Source organism: Chiloscyllium plagiosum, unplaced genomic scaffold (assembly GCF_037043375.1).
Source record: "Chiloscyllium plagiosum isolate Xiang-an unplaced genomic scaffold, Cpla_swu_hap1 HiC_scaffold_10, whole genome shotgun sequence".
Lineage (NCBI taxonomy): Eukaryota > Metazoa > Chordata > Chondrichthyes > Orectolobiformes > Hemiscylliidae > Chiloscyllium > Chiloscyllium plagiosum.
The window spans coordinates 80,840,834-80,863,787 of NW_028270148.1; the positions used below are offsets into that span (position 1 = coordinate 80,840,834).

A 22,954-nucleotide genomic window follows, 5' to 3' on the forward strand; every position below is an offset into this window, starting at 1 on the left:
ACAGCCACATGGCACCTTTCCCTGCAAAAGCTGAAGGTGTAACACCTGCCCATTTACCTCTTCCTTCCTCTTTGTTCAGCAACACTCCCCAGGGCCTTACCATTAAGTGTAGACGTCCTGCCCTGATTTGCCTTTCCAAAATGCAGCACCTCTTGTTTATCTAAATTAAACTTCATCTGCCAATTCTCATCTGATCAAGATCCCATTGTACTGTGAGGTAAGCTTCTTCACTGTCCACTGCACCTCCAATTTTGGTGTCATCTACAAGATATACCTCCTGTGTTCGCACTCAAATAATTTTATATAAATAAAGAAAAGCACTAGAACCAGCACCGATTCTTTTGGCACTCTACTGGTCACAGGCCTCCAGTCTGAAAAGCAACAGTCCACCACCATCCTCTGACTTCTACCTTCGAGCCAGTTTTGTATCCAAATGGCTAGTTCTCCCTCTATTCCATGTGATCTAACCTTGCGAACCAGTCTACCATGAGGAATCTTGAAGAGGGCAGAGATTTATGGTGAGAGGGGAAATAGTTAAAAGGGACCTAAGGGGAAATTATTTTACGCAAAAGGTGGTGTGTGTATGGAATGAGCTGCAGTGGTGCAGGCTGGTACAAGTACAACCTTTTAAAAGGCATCTGGATGGATACATGAATAGGAAGGGTCGAGAGGGATATGGACCATGTGCTGGCAAATGGGGCTAGATTAATTTAGGATATCAGGTTGGCATGGATGAGTTGGATCGAAAGGTCTGTTTCTGTGCTATATATCTGAGGGACCTTGCGAAAGTCTTACTAAAATCCATGTAGACAACATTTACTGCTGTACTCTCATCACTCATCCTCATTGCCTCAAAAAAATCAATCAAATTAGTAAGACATGACCTGCCATGCACAAAGTCATAGTGACTGTCCTTAATTAAGTCATGCTTTTCCAAATGCGCATAAATGCTACCCCTAAGAAACCTCATCAGTAGCTTCCCGACCACTGATGTGGAGACGCACTGGTCTATAATTTCCTGGATTATCCCTATTTCCCTTCTTAAACAGAGGAACAGCATTAACTAATTGCCAGTCCTCAGGGACCTTGCCAATGGCTAGAGGGGATATCAAGATTTTGGTCAAGCCCTCAGTAATCTTCTCCCTTGGCCACTTGATAACCTGGGGTAGATCCCATCAAAGCCTGGGGACTTATCCAACTTGATAACCTGGGGTAGATCCCATCAAAGCCTGGGGACTTATCCAACTTGATAACCTGGGGTAGATCCCATCAAAGCCTGGGGACTTATCCAACTTAATGCTCTTGAAGAACATTAACATTACTTCTTTCTTGACCTCAAAATGCCTTAGCAGATTAGCGTGCGCCACACTAATTTCACTACCTGCCATGTCCTTCCCCTTGTGAATATCGACCCAAGGTATTCATTTAGGAGTTTTACTTTTATAGGTTGGTGGATACATACACATTAAATGAAAGCTTTCTAAAGAAATTTGGATAAGTGCATGAAAGAGAATACTTGCAGAGATTTGAAAGAGTGAAAGAGACTCACTGATTCGTTCTTCAAAAGAGTCAGTGGCAACTTTATGGGCCAAATGACCCCTTTTTGCATTGTGCTGTTCTATAATTTTGAGTCGTATTCTTTCCTAGTATTTGGTTGAAAATTGTTTCTCAGTTTTGCTGCAAAGTATTCAAAACCTTGTTAAAGAATACTACATGCCAATAATGATGACCTTGTACAAAAAAGACATTCACTTGTTTTAAATGTTCTTATTCACCTGCCATAGAAAATGCTATTTACAGAAATCCCTGTTCTTAAATTTTCAGTCTGCTTCAATCTGTAATCAATCTGCTCAGATGTTATTACACACCTCGAGCATGTGGTACTTTTTTTCTCATTCACAGCACGAGGGCTTTGCTGGCTAGGTCAGCATTTATTGCCCATCCCTAATTGCTCAGAGGGCAGCTAAGAGTCAACCATGTTGCTATGAGTCTGGAGTCACTTATAGGCCATACCAGATAAGGATGGCAGTTTCCTTTCTCTAAAGGGCATTAGTGAACCAGATAGGTTTTTTTCTGACAATCGACAGTGGATTCATGGTCACCTTCAGACACTTAATTCCAGATATTTATTGAATTCACACTCCACCATCTGCTGTGACTGGATTCGGACCCAGGTTCCCTGAGTATTGCCTGGATCTCTGGATTAACATTCCAGTGATAGTACCACAATGCTATTTCCTCCCCTTCCCTTGAACCTGGGTGTCTCTGTCCATGGATAGGGATGTGACCACTGCACCATAAGAGGGGTTGGGAGAAAGCTGATATTAGAAAGAAAGCAGGTGGTCACCCAACAGTAGTCATTAACTTCAGGAGAATGAAAATGAGAACATCACATTGTGTAAAGCTGAAGAAGTATAAATGCATAAAAAACATACTGCTATGTAATGCTCAGCATGTGAATACTAGTTTTTACTCGTGAGAAGGGAATACAGTTTAAAAAGTAAATAGGAAGGATTTTGCTGTAGATTCATACCTGTGTATGTTATGAGAAATGTATATTTTCTTAATTTTGTACTTCTTCGATGATGAAAGTTGACATTGGGTAGTGAGCATGGTTTGTTTCAGGCACCTTGTGTCAGCATGAAGTTCAGGGCAGCACAGCTAAGTGCAGAGCAATGTTCCGCCTTGTTTTAGTATCTTGCTTTATGCTGACTTCATACGATTTTGCCACTGCAGCAAACTGAGATTTTTAAACATTTTGTGCCAGTCCCTGAGTGGTGTTACTGGTTGACACTGAATTGGATTAAGGCTACCTATCCTTAGTTCACCATGGTGCCTTCTGGTTGATGGGAAGCTGATTCCATCTGTGGGAGCCCAAAATCTAATGTGCTTCACCACACAGTCTCTTCTGCAATGCACCAAACCTTTGTCCTCCACTACGCTCCAATTGGAAGTATCATCTAATTCTTTACTCTGAGAGCATCTTTTGAAACTATTTCATTTCAGGTTTCAAATAAGAATCATTTCTTTGAGGTGAATCTTGTACTATATTGCTAAAATAGGATTATGTTAATGAGATGCTAATGAGCTAAATTTACATGTTTCTCCAGTGCACTTTAATCTTTGTCCATCAAGACTGACACTATACATGTTGGTAGAATGCTTATGATGTTCGATTTAAACTGTTAAAGTTTGCCAGTAATTTTGCTTTTTTTTTTTACTTACAGCAACTAGAACAGCAAGAACTCTTTCCCCAAGGTCATAGCTGTGCTGTCTGTGGAAAAGTCAAATGTAAAAGACATAAGTAAGTGCATCAGACCAAACTTGTACTTAACCACTGTTGTACATTTCCTTAGTTAAGTTCTAAACTGCATCAAGATCTCTTGAAGCTCATCGTTCAAGGCAAATTTAAATGATGCACTGTTTGTGTGTTGAATTGTTCATGTAGCAATTCAGTAATCTAAAGGAAGATGACTGATAGTGCTTTGGGCATAAGCTTTCTGTATTTTCACTTGTAATGCAAAATAACCTGCCTTCAAAAAACCTGAATGATTTAATAATTATATTAGAAAGAACACCGTCATATAGAGTGGAAAGAGACTTTTACACCATTGTGAAAGTCTATCCAATTATCAGATTGCCCTTCTCTTTCCCATTAATCCTGAATTTTTTTAAATGGATCAGACACATCTGCATGGATTGGTTGGGTAAATTCTGCACCTCATTTAGATTTTAATTGGCATCATCTTTATTGAGATATTAAACTGTTTATTCTGTTATTTATCAATTCTTGCATCTCCCATTGTATTAAGAAAAGAACTGAACCATTTTGCTGTTTTATTTGCACTATTTTATTCAGATGGCATATTTATCAGGAAACTCAACTGTAAATTACGTGTAGCAGGTGCACCTGACTGAAGATTATAAATGTTATTTGTTCTGCTCATTTCTGTTTTGCTACAAACTGTGTTTTGCAGCTTAAACAAGACCGACAAAGAGCAATGACAATGAGGTGGAGATTAAGCTGCTAATGCTGATATTGCATTCAGAGATTAAGTTAGGTTATGAAGATATTATACAGTTCAGTAATTTGCAGGAAGGAGTTCGAAATCATTTTAACTTGTTATGTTTCTAGTTCAGCATAATGTGGATATGTCATAGAATCTTAGGAGTTTAAGATGCACGAGGAGACCATTTGACCTCTTGTGTCTGTGCTGACTAAAATGTTACCCAATTTAATCCCACTTTCCAGCTCTTTGTCCATTGCCCTGCAAATTGCAACATTTGTGGTGCATATCCAGGTGCTATGTTGAAATATAATATTGGTTTCTGCCTTGATCAGCATTGAGATGGGAAGATGCCACCATACTCTGAATGATAAAAGGTCACAACTGACAAAGAATGAGACAGGTGTTATTTTAAATCTATGCATTTTTGATGATGTCTTCTACAGCAAAAAAAATTGTTTCCAAATAGTTTCTTAATTTTATATCACTTAATTAACACTCGTAAAGTCTTCTATTCCAAAGCGGAGAAAGTCATGACTGCAGATGCTGGAGATAAGCATTGAAAAGTGTAGCACTGGAAAAGCACAGCAGGTTAGGCAGCTGTGGAGCAGGAGGGTCTACGTTTCAGGCGCATAAGCACTTCATGTGTTCCAAAGAGAGACCCCAAACTATCCAGTCTCCTCTTTATAGCTAAAACCTTTTAGTGCTGACTCTATCATTGTATCTCTAGTTTAATCACATCATCCTGCATCATAGTGACCAGAATAAGTGATAGCATGAGCCTTGTTTTATAATGTTATCAACATGACCAAATTTACTAAATATCCCCCAAGTAAGAAACAAAAAGAAAAAATTCTACAGAAATTCAGCAGGTCTTGAAGCATCTCTGGAGCGAGAAATAGAATTAATGTTTTCAGTCCTACAAAATTCCTCTTCAGCTATGATTCTATATCCCAAATAAGATTTGAACAAGATTTTTCTTTTTGCAATTTGATTCTGATTTTTGCTAAAATTAATGTAAATTTATTGAGAGTTAATAGGCAAATAATAATTCAAATAAAAGGATAAATTTAATTAAGTACATGCAGCAAAAGTACACTTTACATTCCCACAAACTTCCCCCATTGCTTCCCATGAACATGTGGCACTGTGTAGCTACATAGTTCAAAAATGTAGTTTTTTAAAATTCATGCAGAACTGGTCAGAAGTCCTGTATCTGACAGCGGCTTATATCTTTGAGTTCACAAGTATGATTGTCTGCATTTCTATGAACCTTTCTGCCTCAGGTTATAGTGGTTCTACTTGTATAGCTTTTCAGAGTTCCTGTTCAATCAACCAAGCAGTAACACCTTGGTTCACTTGTTGGCCAGGTCTAGTAAAATACCCAGTCCCAGTGTTGAGCTACTCACACAGGCTGCCACGTTTTATATCTTTAGAGTCAGCTTAATGCATCACCAAGAAATCTGGTTACCTTTTTCTGCAAATCAGAAAATCTGACTTCCTGAGTGATTTATTTTCTTTCCTCAAGAATTTTGTTTCTCTTTCAGTCTCTGCTTCCCTTTGTGTCATTTGCGCGTTGTTACTCCTTCATCCTGTAGTTACATTTCTTGTAACTCTCCATTATGTCTGCTGTTCTCCTTTCTGCTTTCTTAATTTCCTTCCATGTCAAGGGTTGCCAGGTCACATGGACCAATATTTCTTATTATTCAAGAAAAATACAATTAATCCCTTCTTTTGCTGAGGTCTCTGAGTTAAGTCTGTGGATGACAGTGCCCTTTGTCATGGAGCTCTTCAGGGCAAACCTCTGTGAAAGAGCTGAAAATGTGTTGCTGGAAAAGCACAGCAGGTCAGGCAGCATCCAAGGAGCAGGAGAATCGACGTTTCGGGCATGAGCTCTTCAGGAATGAGGAAAGTGTGCCCAGCAGGCTAAGATAAAAGGTAGGGAGGAGGGACTTGGGGGACGGGCATTGGAAATGCGATTGGTGGAAGGAGGTCAAGGTGAGGGTGATAGGCCGGAGTGGGGGTAGGGGCGGAGAGGTCAGGAAGAAGATTGCAGGTTAGGAAGGCGGTGCTGAGTTCGAGGGATTTGACTGAGACAAGGTGGGGGGAGGGGAAATGAGGAAACTGGAGAAATCTGAGTTCATCCCGTGTGGTTGGAGGGTTCCTAGGCGGAAGATGAGGCGCTCTTCCTCCAACCGCCGTGTTGCTATGGTCTGGCGATGGAGGAGTCCAAGGACCTGCATGTCCTTGGTGGAGTGGGAGGGGGGAGTTGAAGTGTTGAGCCACGGGGTGGTTGGGTTGGTTGGTCTGGGTGTCCCAGAGATATTCTCTGAAACGTTCCGCAAGTAGGTGGCCTGCCTCCCCAGTATAGAGGAGGCCACATCGGGTGCAGCGGATGCAATAAATGATGTGTGTGGAGGTGCAGATGAATTTGTGGCGGATATGGAAGGATCCCTTGGGGCCTTGGAGGGAAGTAAGGGGGGAGGTGTGGGCGCAAGTTTTGCATTTCTTGCGGTTGCAGGGGAAGGTGCCGGGAGTGGAGGTTGGGTTGGTGGGGGGGTGTGGACCTGACAAGGGAGTCACAGAGGGGGTGGTCTTTTCGGAACGCTAATAGGGGAGGGGGCAGAAATATATCCCTGGTGGTGGGGTCCGTTTGGAGGTGGCGGAAATGACGACGGATAATACGATGTATATGGAAGTTGGTGGGGTGGTAGGTGAGGACCAGTGGGGTTCTGCCCTGGTGACGATTGGAGGGGCGGAGCTCACGGGCAGAGGAGCGGGAAGTGGAGGGCATCGTCGATCACGTCTGGGGGGGAAATTGCGGTCTTTGAAGAAGGAGGCCATCTGGGTTGTGCGGTATTGGAACTGGTCCTCCTGGGAGCAGATGCGGCAGAGACGAAGAAATTCGGAATATGGAATGGCGTTTTTACAGGGGGCTGGGTGAGAGGAGGTGTCGTCTCGGTAGCTGTGGGAGTCGGTCGGTTTATAGTAAATGTCCGTGTTGATTCTGTCGCCCGAGATAGAAATGGGAAGGTCTAGGAAGGGGAGGGAGGAGTCTGAGACTGTCCAGGTGAATTTGAGGTCGGGGTGGAAGGTGTTGGTAAAGTGGATGAACTGTTCAACCTCCTCGTGGGAGCACGAGGCAGCACCGATACAGTCATCGATGTAGCGGAGGAAAAGGTGGGGGGTGGTGCCAGTGTAGCTGCGGAAGATGGACTGTTCCACATATCCTACGAAGAGGCAGGCATAGCTGGGGCCTATGCAGGTGCCCATGGCTACTCTTTTGGTTTGGAGGAAGTGGGAGGATTGGAAAGAGAAGTTGTTCAGGGTGAGGACCAGTTTAGTCAGTCGAAGGAGGGTGTCAGTGGAAGGGTACTGGTTGTTATGGTGGGAAAGGAAAAAGCGGAGAGCTTTGAGTCCTTTGTGATGGGGGATGGAGGTGTACAGGGACTGGATGTCCATGGTGAAGATAAGGCGTTGGGGACCGGGGAAACGAAAATCATGGACAACGTGGAGGGTGTGGATGGTGTCCCGAACGTAGGTGGGGAGTTCTTGGACTAAGGGGGACAGGACCGTGTCGAGGTATGCAGAGATGAGTTCGGTGGGGCAGGAGCAGGCTGAGACAATGGGTCGGCCGGGGCAGTCAGGTTTGTGGATTTTGGGCAGGAGGTAGAAACGGGCGGTGCGGGGTTGTGGGACTATGATGTTGGAGGCGGTGGATGGGAGATCCCCTGAGGTGATGAGGTTATGGGTCGTCTGGGAGATGATGGTTTGGTGGTGGGAGGTGTGGTCATGGTCAAGGGGGCAGTAGGAGGAGGTGTCCGCGAGCTGGCGTTTAGCCTCAGCGGTGTAAAGGTCGATGCGCCAAACTACTGCCGCGCCTCCCTTGTCTGCCGGTTTGATAGTGAGCCTTCTTCAAAGACCGCAATTTCCCCCCAGACGTGATCGACGTTGCCCTCCACCGCATCTCCTCCACTTCCTGCTCCTCTGCCCTTGAGCCCCGCCCCTCCAATCGCCACCAGGAAAGAACCCCACTGGTCCTCACCTACCACCCCACCAACCTCCATATACATCGTATCATCCGTCGTCATTTCCACCACCTCCAAACGGACCCCACCACCAGGGATATATTTCCCTCCCCTCCCTTATCAGCGTTCCGAAAAGACCACCCCCTCCGTGACTCCCTCGTCAGGTCCACACCCCCCACCAATCCAACCTCCACTCCCGGCACCTTCCCCTGCAACCGCAAGAAATGCAAAACTTGCGCCCACACCTCCCCCCTTACTTCCCTCCAAGGCCCCAAGGGATCCTTCCATATCCGCCACAAATTCACCTGCACCTCCACACACACCATTTATTGCATCTGCTGCACCCGATGTGGCCTCCTCTATATTGGGGAGACAGGCCGCCTACTTGCGGAATGTTTCAAAGAACACCTCTGGGACACCCGGACCAACCCAACCACCCTGTGGCTCAACACTTCAACTCCCCCTCCCACTCCATCAAGGACATGCAGGTCCTTGGACTCCTCCATCGCCAGACCATAGCAACATGACGGTTGGAGGAAGAGCGCCTCATCTTCCGCCTAGGAACCCTCCAACCACACGGGATGAACTCAGATTTCTCCAGTTTCCCCATTTCCCCTCCCTCCACCTTGACTCAGTCAAATCCCTCGAACTCAGCACTGCCTTCCTAACCTGCAATCTTCTTCCTGACCTCTCCACCCCCCACCCCCACTCCGGCCTATCACCCTCATGTTGACCTCCTTCCACCAATCGCATTTCCAACGCCCCTCCCCCAAGTCCCTCCTCCCTACCTTTTATCTTAGCCTGCTGGGCACACTTTCCTCATTCCTGAAGAAGGGCTCATGCCCGAAATGTCGATTCTCCTCCTTGGATGCTGCCTGACCTGCTGCGCTTTTCCAGCAACACATCATCAGCTCTGATCTCCAGCATCTGCAGTCCTCACTTTCTCCTCGAAGATCTTAACCTACTGCGAAACCTCTGTGAAAGCATTGCATCCCTTTCCAGTCCATCATTGCAAAGGCACATTCCAAAATTGGTGGGTGACAGTCTCGGTGAGAGCAGTGTTGTTGACACAGAGTTTGGGTGCACATGAAGGATCTAATGGAAAGACCCCTTTTCATCAACAGCCGTACCTTGATAATTATTAGTTCTGGCACTGTGGTATTCTGCCAACAGTTTGTTCAAAGAATATTTGACAGGCTCTACCAGCTCTTTTTGCTGGAGGGCCTCAAAGATATTACTGATGGACTTATTGATGGTGGTCAAAGATAGTATTCTGGATAAAAGTTTCCATGATATGGCACTGTCCAGTCTCTTTTTTTTTTCCCAGAGAGTTCGTAAAAGATAGACTTCAAAAAGTCTAGGCTTGAATGGGTTTTAGGGCCAATTTGATTGTAGCTAACAGATATTGCCTCAGGAAAAATGCTATTAAGTTTTTCGAAGGAACACTTGTGCAGTGAAAGGGGAGTGGCCAGCTCTCCCAGCTCAGCTTTACTCTGGTTTGATTTGGTTTTTGGCAGTCTGGCTATTCACTGAAAGGCAGCCAGCCAAAGGAGCAGGTCCATGCTGACTCACTCTCGGATATCTCTTTTGTAAGACTGAGTTTGATTTTACCTTTTGTGCCAAAGGGTGTTTGTAGGGACTGTTGCAAGTATTTGGAACAGCATTAAGTTGGGATGATCTGTTGGGTTTTCGGATAGGTTACGTTATTTGGTATCCTGTTCTCTTTTCATTCAGTAATGTTATAAATAAGTTCTGTTTTGTTTAAAACTAAGTGGTTGACCAGCTACTTCCCTCCTGTAATATCCGCATTACACCTGCTTAAACAACAAGCAAAGTTAGAGTCTGGGCTACTTTCTTGAAATGTTTTGAGGGGGTCTAGCCTGGTCCATAAAAGGCTAATATGATGAATTCTTCTAATTTGGTTTCTGTGAATCTAAATCTCTCTTCCCTCTCCCCAGTATATCAATACATATACAGAAGGTTTTGTTACTATAACACCTGATAGGGTGAAAATGGAATCCCTGTTGATCAAAACGTAGCCTCAAGAAAATCTTAAGAAATCTCAGGGAGGAGGAAGAAATGGTGACCTGAGCTGAAGTATTCTGTGACAATGTGTTCAGACTCATCCTTTACAGCATTGGGCACAGGTAGAACTTCAATTTGAAGTGACATTTGGTGTTATCAGAACGTGCTGTTCTTGCACACAAAGGAGGCTGTCAGAATAAATACAAAGCTGGGAGCATATTCAACCCCTCTCTCTCTCGTTTTGCTCATGGTGTCCCTGCAGACATAATAACATCTTTGACAATCCAGATAAAAAGGCTGTAGGCCCAATCTGTGCCATGTACAGCAATACTGATAGCATCTCAGACCTGATGACAAGATTGTTACCAGTAATGGAAAGGGTGTCACTCTTGTGTTTCCAGTTTCTGTCTCATCTTGGCTATGTGTTCATTCTAATTTTCAGTTAATGCTCTGGACTTCAACCATTTCCTCAATACCCTTAGGTAATTTGCCTTGACAATGAAAGGAAGAAAGAATTGACCAGCCTCAGCTCAAGGGTAGTTATGGATGAGCAATAAATGCTGAGGCCCAGTCAGCAAAGCACACATCCCATGAATTAAGAAATAATTAGTTCTCCCATATTCTTCCTCAACTATTTTATTTACCTTTTGTGCTATCTTCAATGATCTGTGGGCATGTAATCCAAAATCCCTCTATTCCTGTATAAGGTTTAGGTCAGTAGGTCCTATAGTTTAAGTTCTGTTTTAATGGGACCAATATGTACGCTTGAGCATCGGTATTTCTGATTCTTGAATTGATTTGCAGCAGTTAACCCGATGCAGGTGAGCCCCTTGCCACCATTTTGAAGTAACTTATCCAGATCACTGACCCTCTCCTGAGCTCTCAGTCATAGCAACAAAGTGGGGAACAGGAAGGTCAGTGAACTGGACAATTTATTTTGATTTACTACTTCTGTATAGACAGAAAGTAGATAATGTAGAGTATTTAAATTTGTAGTGCAGTGCTAGAATGACATTAAATCATTATAAAGGTTCAACAAAACATGACTACTGCTTTTACATTGGCCCTAATTGGATGATCTGATTCACTTAATATTTGATATAGGTATTGAGAAATGATACTATGTTAAGTGTGTCTTACCATTTATCGTCTACCTTCTGGCCTTGTTTGTCCTTCTCAGATGGATTGTTTTTAGAATTTTTGTGCAGTGAATGATTTCACTGTCGTATGTGAACGAAGGGAGCACATTTAAGTTTAAGCAGAAAAATTGTTTTTTGTATGGTGGGTACGTGTTTGGTTTTCCATGCGCCAAAACATAGTTTTTAGTGGAGTTTGCAGTGAATGTATTTTTCTTTCATTATTCCCACTTGCATCTTCCTTCAAATAAAAAAGCTACAAAGGTTGTTTCTGGGTAATATGCTGCTTCATAACATGTGTTATCTGTTGTTAGGGCCACACTGCTGTTGGAAAACTACCAGCCGTGGCTGGGTTTGACAATTAGTTCAAAGGTGGATGCTTCTCTGTCTGAAGTAAGTTCTCCTTCATTCTTCACACACAAATTGCATGTTTTATGTTTATTCGAATTTATTTGGACTAATTAGAGTCATAGAGATGTTACAACATGGAAACATACCCTTCGGTCCAACTCATCCATGCCGACCAGTTGTTCCAGCCTAATCTCATTCCATTTGCCTGCACTTGGCCTGTATCCCTCTAAATCCTTCCTATTCATGAACTCATCCAGATGCCTTTTAAATGTTGCATTTGTACCAGCCTCCACCACTTCCTGTGGCAGCTCATTCCATACACTCACCACCCTCTGCATGAAAACGTTGCCCCTTAGTTCTTGTGTACATCTTTCCCCTCTCACCCTAAACCCATGCCCCCTCTTTCTGGACTCCCCCACCCCAGGACAAAGACTCTCTCTTTCCCTAATCCATGCCCCTTATGTTTTTATAAATAACTAAAAGGTCACCCCTCAGCCTCTGACGCACCAGGAAAACAGCCCCAGCCTATTCCTATAGCTCAAATCCTCCGACCCTGGCAACATCCTTGTAAATTTTTTCTCAACCCTTTCATGTTTCACAACATCCTTCTGATAGGAAGGAGATCAGAATTGAATGCAATATTCCAAAAGTGGCCTAACCAGCGTTCTCTACAGCTGCAACATGACCTTCCAACGCCTATATTCAGTACTCTGGCCAATAAAGGGAAGCATACCAAACGTCGTCTTCACTAACCTCTCTACCTGCAACTCTACTTCTAAGGAGCTATGAACCTGCACTCCAAAGTCTCTTTGTTTAGCAACACTTATCATTAAGTGTATAAATCCTGCTAAGATTTGCTTTCCCAAAATGCAGCACCCCACATTTATCTGAATTAAACTCCATCTGCCACTTCTCAGCCCATTGGTTCATCTGATCAAGATCCTTTATAATCTGAGATAACCTTTTTCGCTATCCACTACACCTCCAATTTTGGTGTAATCTGCAAGCTTACTAACTATACCTCTTATGCTCACATCCAAATCATTTTATATTAATGATGAAAAGTAGTGGACCCAGCACCAATCCTTGTCACACTCCACTGGTCACAGGCCTCCAGTCTGAAAAACAACCCTCCACCAGCACCTTCTGTCTTCTACCGTTGAGCCAGTTCTGTATCCAAATGTCTAGTTCTTCCCTGTATTCCATGAAATCTAACCTTGCTAACCAGTCTATCATGAGGAACCTTGTTGAACGTCTGACTAAAATCCAGATAGGACGCATCCACTGCTCTGCCCTCATCAATCCTCTTTGTTACTTCTTCAAAAAACTCAATCAAGTTTGTGAGACATGATTTCCCACGCACAAAGCCATGTTGACTATCCCTAATCAGTCCTTGCCTTTCCAAATACATGTACATCCTGTCCCTCAGGATTCCCTCCAACAGCTTGCCCATCACCAGCATCAGGCTCACTGGTCTGTAGTTCCCTGGCTTGTCCTTACCACCTTTCTTAAACAGTTAATCACTTTTCCTATATATCCCTTTGTCTCTTTCCTCCTTCAGAACGCCCTGCAGCTGTTCAGTGATATTGCTGACTTTGATACTGGGAAAACAGTATATCATTCTGGAGTCTCTTTTGCAATCACCAAAATCTGGTCCCTTACAATTGAATTCCATACCACTCTTGCCCTCAGTATAGGTTTTTCTTCCCCTCTTTTGCAGCAGATGCCACATAGTTGGCTGTTATTGCTTTCCCCTGTACAGTTATCTCCCCGAGCAGTATCAAAAATTTGTTTGAAAGCGGGATGGCCACAGGGGCTCCTGCTCTAACTGCCTTCCACTAATCTGCCTGATGCTCACCTATGCCCTTTCTACCTGTTCAGTCTGCACCTAAGGCCTGACCACCTCACTGAATGTGTTATCCATGACTTGTTAAGCATCATGAATGTTCTGCAGTGAATTCACCTGTAGCTGCAGCTCCGAAATGTGGTTCAACTGGACATCCTGCACATGTATTCACCAGGGACATCTGAAGTTCCTGTGATTTTCCATGCACCACAGGGGGAGCATATGATGGTGTGAGCTCTGCTGCTGTAACTTCTTTTAAGCCCCTGAATAACATTCTTTTCCTAAAAAATAGCTCATGTAAGAATACTGTTAACTTGCCTTACTCTATCTGTACTTCCCTTGCCCTATTTCACTTATGTTGCTTTACTGTATTGATCCTGATTTTGACTTATTCCTGTTGACTCTGACTTCATCCCTTCTTCCTTAATATTTCCTTGAAAAAGGGTTTCTGTGTGAAATATGTGCACGTATGTCAAGCAATTCTAAATATGCTTGAGCAAAATCATGTTTTGTATTAAATGTAAAATTTTGCCTTCTGTAGATACTGGAGCTGGTGATTGAAAACTTTGTGCACCCTTGGTACAGGTAGGATATAATTCATTTGATTGGAATTTTATGAAATAAAATATTTTAAAGGCATTAATTTTGATAAAAATGTTTTCTGCTCCTGAAGCATATTATGTAAATTTAAATGTGCTACTTATTGATTCAAAGCTTTTTTTTATTCATCCGTGGTATCACTGACTGGCCAACATTAAATGCCCACCCCCATTAATTGCCTATGAGAACATCGGACATTGAACAATACTGCACAGTACAGGCCCTTCAGCCCTCAATGTCATACCAATCTGAAGCCCATCTAACCTACACTATTCCATGTATGTCCATATGCTCGTTCAATGACAACTTAAATGTACTTAAATCTATTACCGTTGCAGGCAAAGCATTCCATACCCTTACTACTGTCTGAGTAAAGAAACTACCTCTGACATCTGTCCTTATCTATCCCCCTCAATGTAAAGCTATGCCCCTTGTGCTCGCCGTCACCATACTTGGAAAAAGGCTCTCCCTGTCCACCCTATGTAACCCTCTGATTATCTTCTATGTCTCTATTAAGTCACCTCTCAACCTTCTTATCTCCAACGAAAACAGCCTCAAGTCCCTCAGCCTTTCTTCATAAGACCTTCCCTCCATACCAGGCAATATCCTAGTAAATCTCCTCTGCACCCTTTCCAAAGCTTACACATCCTTCTTATAATGCAGTGACCAGAACTGTACACAATACTCCAAGTGCGGCCGCACCAGAGTTTTGTACAGCTGCAGCATAACCTCATGGTTCTGGAACTTGATCCCTCTAATAATAAAAGCTAAAACACTTTATGCCTTCTTTACAACCCTGTCAACCTGGGTGGCAACTTTCAAGGATCTGTGTACATGGACACCGAGATCTCTCTGCTCACCTACACTACCAAGAATCTTACCATTAGCCCAGTACTTTGCATTCCGGTTACTCTGACCAAAGTGAATCACCTCACACTTGTCTGCATTAAAATCCATTTGCCACCTCTCATCCCAGCTCTGCGGCTTATCTATGTCTCTGTAACCTACAACATCCTTTGTCACTATCCACAAATCCACCGACCATAGTGTCGTCTGCAAATTTACTAACCCACCTTTCTACGCCTTCATCCAGGTCGTTTATAAAAATGACAAACAGCAGTGGACCCCCATCAACCCTTGCAGTACACCACTAGTAACTGGACTCCAGGATGAACACTTTCCATCAACCACCACACTCTGTCTTCTTTCAGGAAGCCAATTACTGATCCAAACTGCTACATCTCCCACAATCCCATTCCTCCGCATTTTGTACAATGGTGGTGGTTAGGTGCCTTCTTGAACTGCTGTAGACGATGTGCTATAGGTAGACCCACAATGGCAGTAGGGAGGAAATTCCAGGATTTTGACCCAATGACAGTCAAAGAACAATGAGGTATTTCCATGTTAGCCTGGTGAGTAACTGGGAGGGGAAATTGCAGGTGGTGGTGTTTCTGCTGTCCTTGTCCTTGGAGGTGGAAGTGGTTGTAGGTTTGGAACTTACTGTCTGATAATCCTTGGTGAATTTTTGCACTGCGTATTGTAGATAGTATATGTTGCTGCTACTGACCATTGATGTTGGAGGGACGAGTGGATATGGTGCCAATCAAGTAAGTTGATCTTTCCTGGATGTTGTCAAGCTTCTTGAGTGTTGTTGCAGCTGCACTTATTCCGCCAACTGAGGAGTATTCCATCACATTCCTGACTTGTGCCTTGTAGGTGGTGGACAGTCTTTTGGAGAGTCAGGAATTACTTATTGCAGTATTCCTAGCCTCTGAACTGCTCTTGTAGCCACTGTGTTTACATAGTGAGTCCAGTTGAGTTTCTTGTCAGTGGTAACTCCCAGGATATTAATAGTGGGAGATTCAGACTACCGTTTAATGCTATGGGCAATGGTTATGACTGGAGTTGGTCATAGCCAAGCATTTGTGTTGTCCAAATGTCAGTCTTATGTCTGTGGTCAGCAAAGTTTTGGAAAGAATTCTGAGGGATAGGATTTATGACTATTTGGCAAAGCATAGTGTGATTAAAGGCAGTCAGCATGGCTTTGTGAGGGGCAGGTCATGCCTCACAAATCTTATTGAGTTCTTTGAGGAGGTATCAAGACAGGTCGACGACGGTCGAGCAGTGGATGTGGTGTATGTGGACTTCAGGAAGGCATTTGTTAAGGTTCCCCATGGTAGGCTTGCTCATAAAGTCAGGAAGTATGGCGTTAAAGGGAGATTTGGCTATCTGGATTCAGAATTGGCTGGCTGACAGAAGGCAGAGAGTGGTTGTGGATGGAAAGTATTTTGCCTGGAGGTCAGTGTTGAGTGGGGTCCCGCAGCGCTCTGTTCTTGGGCCTCTGCTCTTTGTAGCTTTTATAAATGGAGGAGGAGGTTGAGGGGTGGGTTAATAAATTTGCAGATGATACAAAGGTTGTGGGTGTCATCGATAGTATAGAGGGCTACTGCAGGCTGCAATGCGACATAAACAGGATGCAGAGCTGGGCTGAGAAATGGCTGATGGAGTTCAACCTGGATAAATGCGAAGTGATACATTTTGGAAGGTCGAACTCGAATGCTGAATATTGGATTAAAGACAGGATTCTTGGCAGTGTGGAGGAACAGAGGGAACTGGGTGTGCAAGTACATAGATCCCTCAAAGTTGCCACCCAAGTGGATAGGGTTGTTAAGTAAGCATATGTGGTGTTTTGGCTTTCATTAATAGGGGGATTGAGTTTAAGAGCTGTGAAGCTTTGCTACAGCTCTACAAGTCCCTGGTGAGACCACACTTGGAATAGTGTGTCCAGTTCTGGCCGCCCTACTTTCTGAAAGATACAGAGGCTTTGGAGAGAGTGCAAAGAAGGTTTACCAGGATACTGCCTGAACTGGAGGGCTTGCCTTATGAAGAAAGATTGAATAAACTCGGACTTTTCTCTCTGGAGAGAAGGAGGAAGAGAGGAGACCTGATCGAGGTGTACAAAATAATGAGTGGAATAGATAGTTAATAGCCAGAGACTTTTTCCCCAGGGCAGGATTGACTGGTATGAGGAGTCATAGTTTGAAGATATTAAGAGGAACGTATAAAGGAGACACCAGAGGTTGGTTCTTTATGCAGAGAGTTGTGAATGCATGGAATGCGTTGCCAGATGTGGCAGTGGAAGCAGAGTCATTGGGGACATTTAAGTGACTGCTGGGCATACACATGGATAGCAGTGAGTTGAGGGGTGGATAGGTTAAGTTATTATATTTTACATTAGGATTAAACCTTGGCACAACATCGTGGGCCAAAGGGCCTGGTCTGTGCTGTACTTTTCGATGTTATATTTTCTATGTTCCTTGCAGATTTTCAGCCCAAGCCTGGGTATTGTCCAGATTTTGTTTTATTTGAACATGGATTGCTTCAGTATCCGAGGAGCTGCGACTGGTGCTTGTATTGTCCTCAAGATAGATTCATTATTGCCCTGACGTACTTTATAATTTTACTATTTAACACATCATGGATTATGTTTCATAATTTATATCGTGATTTTACTTTATGGATTCTTCTAGTCAGTTTATCGGCAATGCAGATTTTAAAAAAATGTTTGTGAGCATGGATATTTGGTGAAAGATTGCATAGGTGATAATTCAGCGATGGGAACAGTGGTTCAGGACTTTGAAAGTAGTGGCTGAATCAATGAATGTGCAAACCATTGGCTGTGAGAATTCTACTGTAACTGTTGGTTGCACCAGAGATCTGCAGGAGTTTAGGGTAAAATGCCTAACAATGATCCAGACACATCTTTGCTGAGTCTGTAAAGCAAAGGGGAATGCACTGTAGGAAACAGTTACTTTTTGTTTCTTAGTAATTGACCTAACCATGGATGGAAAGCTTGCTCATGAAGGAACCAAGAGTGCAGCTATCAGTTTGTCTATGCACAGTGAATCATGACAGCCATTTGGCGGTTTGCTGCTGTGCACGGTGTAGTTGATTTACTGGGACAGAATGTAAATCCAATTTTTACTTCAAAATTACAATGACATCCATTGATTTGAATGTCTGTGGATCCCAGTGTTTAGCTTAAAATTTCCAATTTTATTCAAACTTTGTTTTAAGAGCCCTCTTTATGGTTTTGCAGGGACTTGACTGATGATGAAGCCTTTATTGATGAACTAAGAGTAACTTTGCACTTCTTTGCTGCTGTTCTAGTCCGCCGAGCACAGAAGGTGAGAAAGAATCAAAATCTCTAGTACCAAGCTGCAAATGGACATCTATGTAAATGAGGCTTGAAACTATTTCTCTATTGACTGCCACAGTTGGATCTCTCCAAAGTACACACTGCAGTAAAATTAAATAAAAACCGTATTAGTAGATGTGATGTTCCAAAGGGACATTCTAAAAGGATGCATAAGATTTGATTTTGTTTTTGCACTGCTTTGTGAAACAAAGTGCTGAAGTGTGATATGGAACTTGGATCACATTGCAAAGAGTATGTTTTGTTTTAAAACTATGACTGTATTGAACTCTGCGTATAATCGCTAAATTACATTAAGCTCTAAGGTACTGACTAACATGCTAAAACTGCACTGAATGTAATATTGTTCATGTTTTTGTTGGTCTGCATAGCTGTGATGGAACTTTTGTGTCGGCCAAATATAGAAGTATTGTCTCAATTTTGATTTCATAGAATCATAGAACCCCCTCCAGTGTGAAACAGGCTATTCAGCCCATGGCGTCCACACCGAGCCTCTGAAGAGCAATCCATCCAGACTCATCCCCCAGCCCTAACCCTGTAACCCTACATTTCACATGGCTAATTCACCTAATCTGCACATTCCTGTACACTATGGGCAATTTAGCATGGCCAATCCGCCTAACCTACACATCTTTGAACTGTGGGAGGGAACTGGAGCACCTGAAGGAAACCCATGCGACATGGAGACAATGTGCAAACTCCACGCAGTCACCCAAGGCTAGAATTGAACCCAGTCTGTGGCGCTGTGAGGCAGCAGTACTAACCACTGAGCCACCATGCCGATTGAATGAACTACTGTGTGCTGTGATGCCTTCAGTTGGGTCACAATGAGCCTCAGCACATCAAGGAAAGTGAAGTCCGAGAAAATCAGTTCTTTATGCTTAATCCCTCTCCAGTCCACATCTCTTTCTCTGCTGCATTCGGACAAGAGGCCATAAGCAAGCAAAGTGAAAAATCAGTAGAAATCTTGTTTGTAAAGGTTTATTTCAAGAAATTATATTGCAGGAGTCTGAAAAGCTTTCTGGGAAACAAGGAAAAGGACCTAAGGGAATAATAACCCCTGGTCTGAAAGCTAATGGCAAAACTTTGTAGATGAATTGAAGTTAAATCTTTGATATGACCTTCAGATGATTAGTTGCACCCATTTTACCAGCTTGACCTTTACTGTCAGTTTGAACTTGTTCTGTATGAAGCTATAAGGCTGGTCTTTCATACCAAGTAAGCAGACGTCCAGTGCCCTAATTTTCATTATGTTAATTCATTTCACTCTGAGGATTACTGGAAGCTATAGGCAGGATAGAGCATTGAAAATAGTTTTGTGTCACTAAATTGCTGAGGACTGTATGGGTGGCAGTCGACTGTTTGTGACTGTCTTACAGCTAATGACTTGGACCTTTCGATCTGCCATTGAAAAAGTGACTTCCTCCTCTTGTCTGCTGAACCAGGTCAATGTGCACAGAAATGACAAAACATCTGTAGTACACTGTATAGAATTATTGTGTAGACCAAAGTCATTGCCTTCAGTCGCTGTCACAAACTTTCTTCCTTAATCATCAGTCCTTTCCCTATTAGTTATCTGAGCCTGAACCAAGTTTCAGATTGTCTATCATGTTTGACCCTGAGATGAAGTTCTGACATAAGTTGCACCATTCCACATCTGCAACATTGCCCAACATCTCCATTACCCTGGCACATCTGCATTTACTACCTTTAGACTATTTTAATCCTCTCCTGCCCAGCATCCCACATTCTACCTTCTGCACACTTGGTCATCCAGATCTCTGCCCTTGTCCTAACTTGTGCCAAGCCTCATTCACCTGTGATCACTTACCTAAGCCACTTTGTTAAATTTTTATTTTTAGTTAAAGTTCCTCTATGGCCTCATCCCTCCCTAAAACTGTGATCTTCTTTAGTAAGATTTAAAGTACCTGTGCTTCTCCAAATCTGGTATCTTAGAGTCAAAGCGATCTATAGCACAAAAACTGGTCCTTCGGCCTATTGGGCTTGAGCTCATCAAAACAATCAAGTAACAATCATAGTTCTATGCTAAGCACTTAGTCCACGCTTTGTATGCCTTGACCTCACAAGTGTACATCTGAATACTTAAATGTAATGGTTTCTGCCTTTTACTGCCCTTCTAGGCAGCATGTTCCAGAAATTTCTAATTTAAGTTGTTATATGATTGATTACCATTATTTTAGTTGCCAAGCCTTCAGCTCTACAAACTCTTTGCAAAAACTTCCTTGTGCCTCTTCTTTTCTGTTCTCATTTTAAGATATTCCACTTTTTCTTTGACCCAAGTGTTTGGCTATCTGCTGTATTGCTCCTTCATGTGCTCAGTGTCAAAACTCTTTAGTTGTGTTCTTGAGAACCATTTTGGAGATGTTTTACTCCGTTAAAGACACAATTTAAATGCAGTTTATCTTCTCTGTTTTCATAATTTCCAATGGATTTGGAATTAGAATAGTTGTTGTTTTTTAACAGACATTGATGTGATAGGTTGAAGGTCTTATCTCTGTGCTGTTGATCTGTGACCTGCAGACCCCTCCCCATAATAGTACCCTCTTGTGCCTGTAGATCACTTTTTCTGCATAAATGTGCTTTCACTGTACCCGCAGACATTTAGTTCCACATTAGTACCCTCTTGTCTTTGTGAGTGCCCAGATCCATGTCAAAGCTCCTCACCTGTATCTACAGATTCCTTCACTTCTCACTCTAATTGTACTTTCTGATGCTAGATTTGTGGAATTTCTTTTACATTAATGCTCTGTCTCACTTCTGCATTATACTTTTCCTGACTATTCCTGCAGGCACCTGTCCCATGCCAAATGTTTTGCTATACATGAAGCCCATTGCCTCCATTAAGGCTCATCAACGTTTGTCAGCGCTGGCTTTACCTGCATGATGCTTCCACTGTGCCAATAGATTCCAATCTTTGTTATTTTCCTCCTCTCTGTTAATAGTCTCATTAAACCACTGGCTGTGTAGCAATTCAGAAGCAAAATTCCACAGTTACTGCAAATCATAAATTATTAAAAAAAGTGCTGGAAACACGCAATAGATCAGACTGCATCTGCAAATCGAAAATTCTTAACATTTCACCTTAATGTCCTTTTTTAGCATTTTGTTTGTTTTCAATATATCTCTATATTAATGTTTTTTTCCTGTCTCTGTGGAACATTTCAAAAATGAGCTAAGAAAAAGCCAGGGTGCTATAGACCATTGTTGCTTCATATGAAATTCACTTTAAATCTGTGCTCCTCATTGTTTATTCTTTTGATTGTGAACAACATCTCTCTGTCAGCCCACTTGTGATTTTGAAAGTCCCTTTCAAATCTCCCCTCAGCCACCTTCTCTATAAGGAGAGCAGTCCCACTTACTCAATTTATTCTCATAACTGAAATTTCTCATTCTTGGAGCCATTCTTGTAAATTGTTTTGTGCGAGATAAGCGGCTGTCCGGCCCCATCTCCGGCACTTTTATTTCCCTTCCCAGGAACAAAGACACGGAGGAGTCTGTCCAAGACTTTTTCATTCAACTTTGCAAAGTCGGGTGTTGTTCCCGTAGGTACACACACAAGCATAGTAATCTCCACGCATTATATACACGTATATGTGGGCTGGGTCTCCTACTGCTGTCTTGACCAATGAATGCTAGGGTTCCCCACCGTTTTCCTTATTTGGGTTCTGGTGCCTGCGATTATTTTGTTATTCACTTGGCCAATCAGTGTTCGAGCTCCCCGTTCTTTCCTTATATGGATGATGTTGTACAACTGTGGTTAAGGGCGGTCTCTCAACTATCGAGGAAAGCTGTTACAATTGTTTCATTCATAAAAACATGGGGGAGGTCCGGCAACAGTTTCGAGTGTCTGCTTGTGTTTACTATAAGGTAGAAAAGACTAAAATGCAGCTAACCGTTTAAAAATTACACTACCCCCTACAAATCCCCCGTGTCTTTTCTTACGGCCTGTAATTTTTAAACCGTAAGTTTCTTCAGGGCGTTTAATAACTCCCGAGTTTGTTCAGCAAACTGCCCGTCTCTAATACTACCCCCGCTCAAGAGGGATTCACGTTGTTCCATCTCGAGATTCATTCGTTCAACCTGCCCATAGGGAACATCCCTCTTAGTAAGGGCGGTTTCGATCAGTCGTTGAGTTAATCCCCGGACGCAGGGAATAACGCAACACCCAAGGGCAGTGAGTACCCCTGCCACCACTATACATGAGACAAGAAAGGGAACGACCACCCCCGTCCATTTACCGAACCAAGCTTCCAACCAGTCCATGAGGCCAGAGTCGATGCCCGAGTTTTCGGCCAGTTCGTCCGCCAATGTGGTGAGTCCATCCAGGGCGCGGGTGATGGACCCATCAGGGGCTGTGTTGTTGGGGATGAAAGTGCAGCACTGAGTGCCTATCATGACACAAACACCCCCCTTCTCTGCCAACATCATGTCTAAGGCCAACCTATTTTCCCACGCCATCCTACTGGTGGCGTCCAGTTGTTCTGCTATTCCTTTCACTGCATCCCGGGTATAATTAATGAACCTCTGCTGATTGTAGTAAATATAATTAATCCAATCCACGTTCTTATTGATGGTCACCCACCAGAACAGTGACGACTCAAAACCCGCCGCTATCTGGTTCCTAGCCTTGTATTTGTCAGGAACACCCCTGGGGACCCCTATGGCATCTAAATATATGTTATCATCGAAAGAGGTCTCCAAAGCTCTCTGTTTTTCCACTGGAA

At 43.1% G+C, this 22,954-nt stretch overlaps 1 protein-coding gene across 5 annotated transcripts in view; it reads left to right on the forward strand.

Annotated features, from left to right (window-relative positions):
- snx14 (sorting nexin 14) overlaps positions 1-22,954 on the forward strand; it is a 233,237-nt gene that overhangs the window by 16,342 nt on the left and 193,941 nt on the right. For all 5 annotated transcript variants that reach the window (XM_043696232.2, XM_043696228.2, XM_043696230.2 and 2 more), the window contains exons 3-6: positions 3,228-3,304; positions 11,511-11,589; positions 13,935-13,978; positions 18,093-18,180. In XM_043696232.2, coding sequence (XP_043552167.2) covers positions 3,228-3,304; positions 11,511-11,589; positions 13,935-13,978; positions 18,093-18,180 — 288 coding nt within the window. The remainder of the gene's footprint in view (positions 1-3,227; positions 3,305-11,510; positions 11,590-13,934; positions 13,979-18,092; positions 18,181-22,954) is intronic.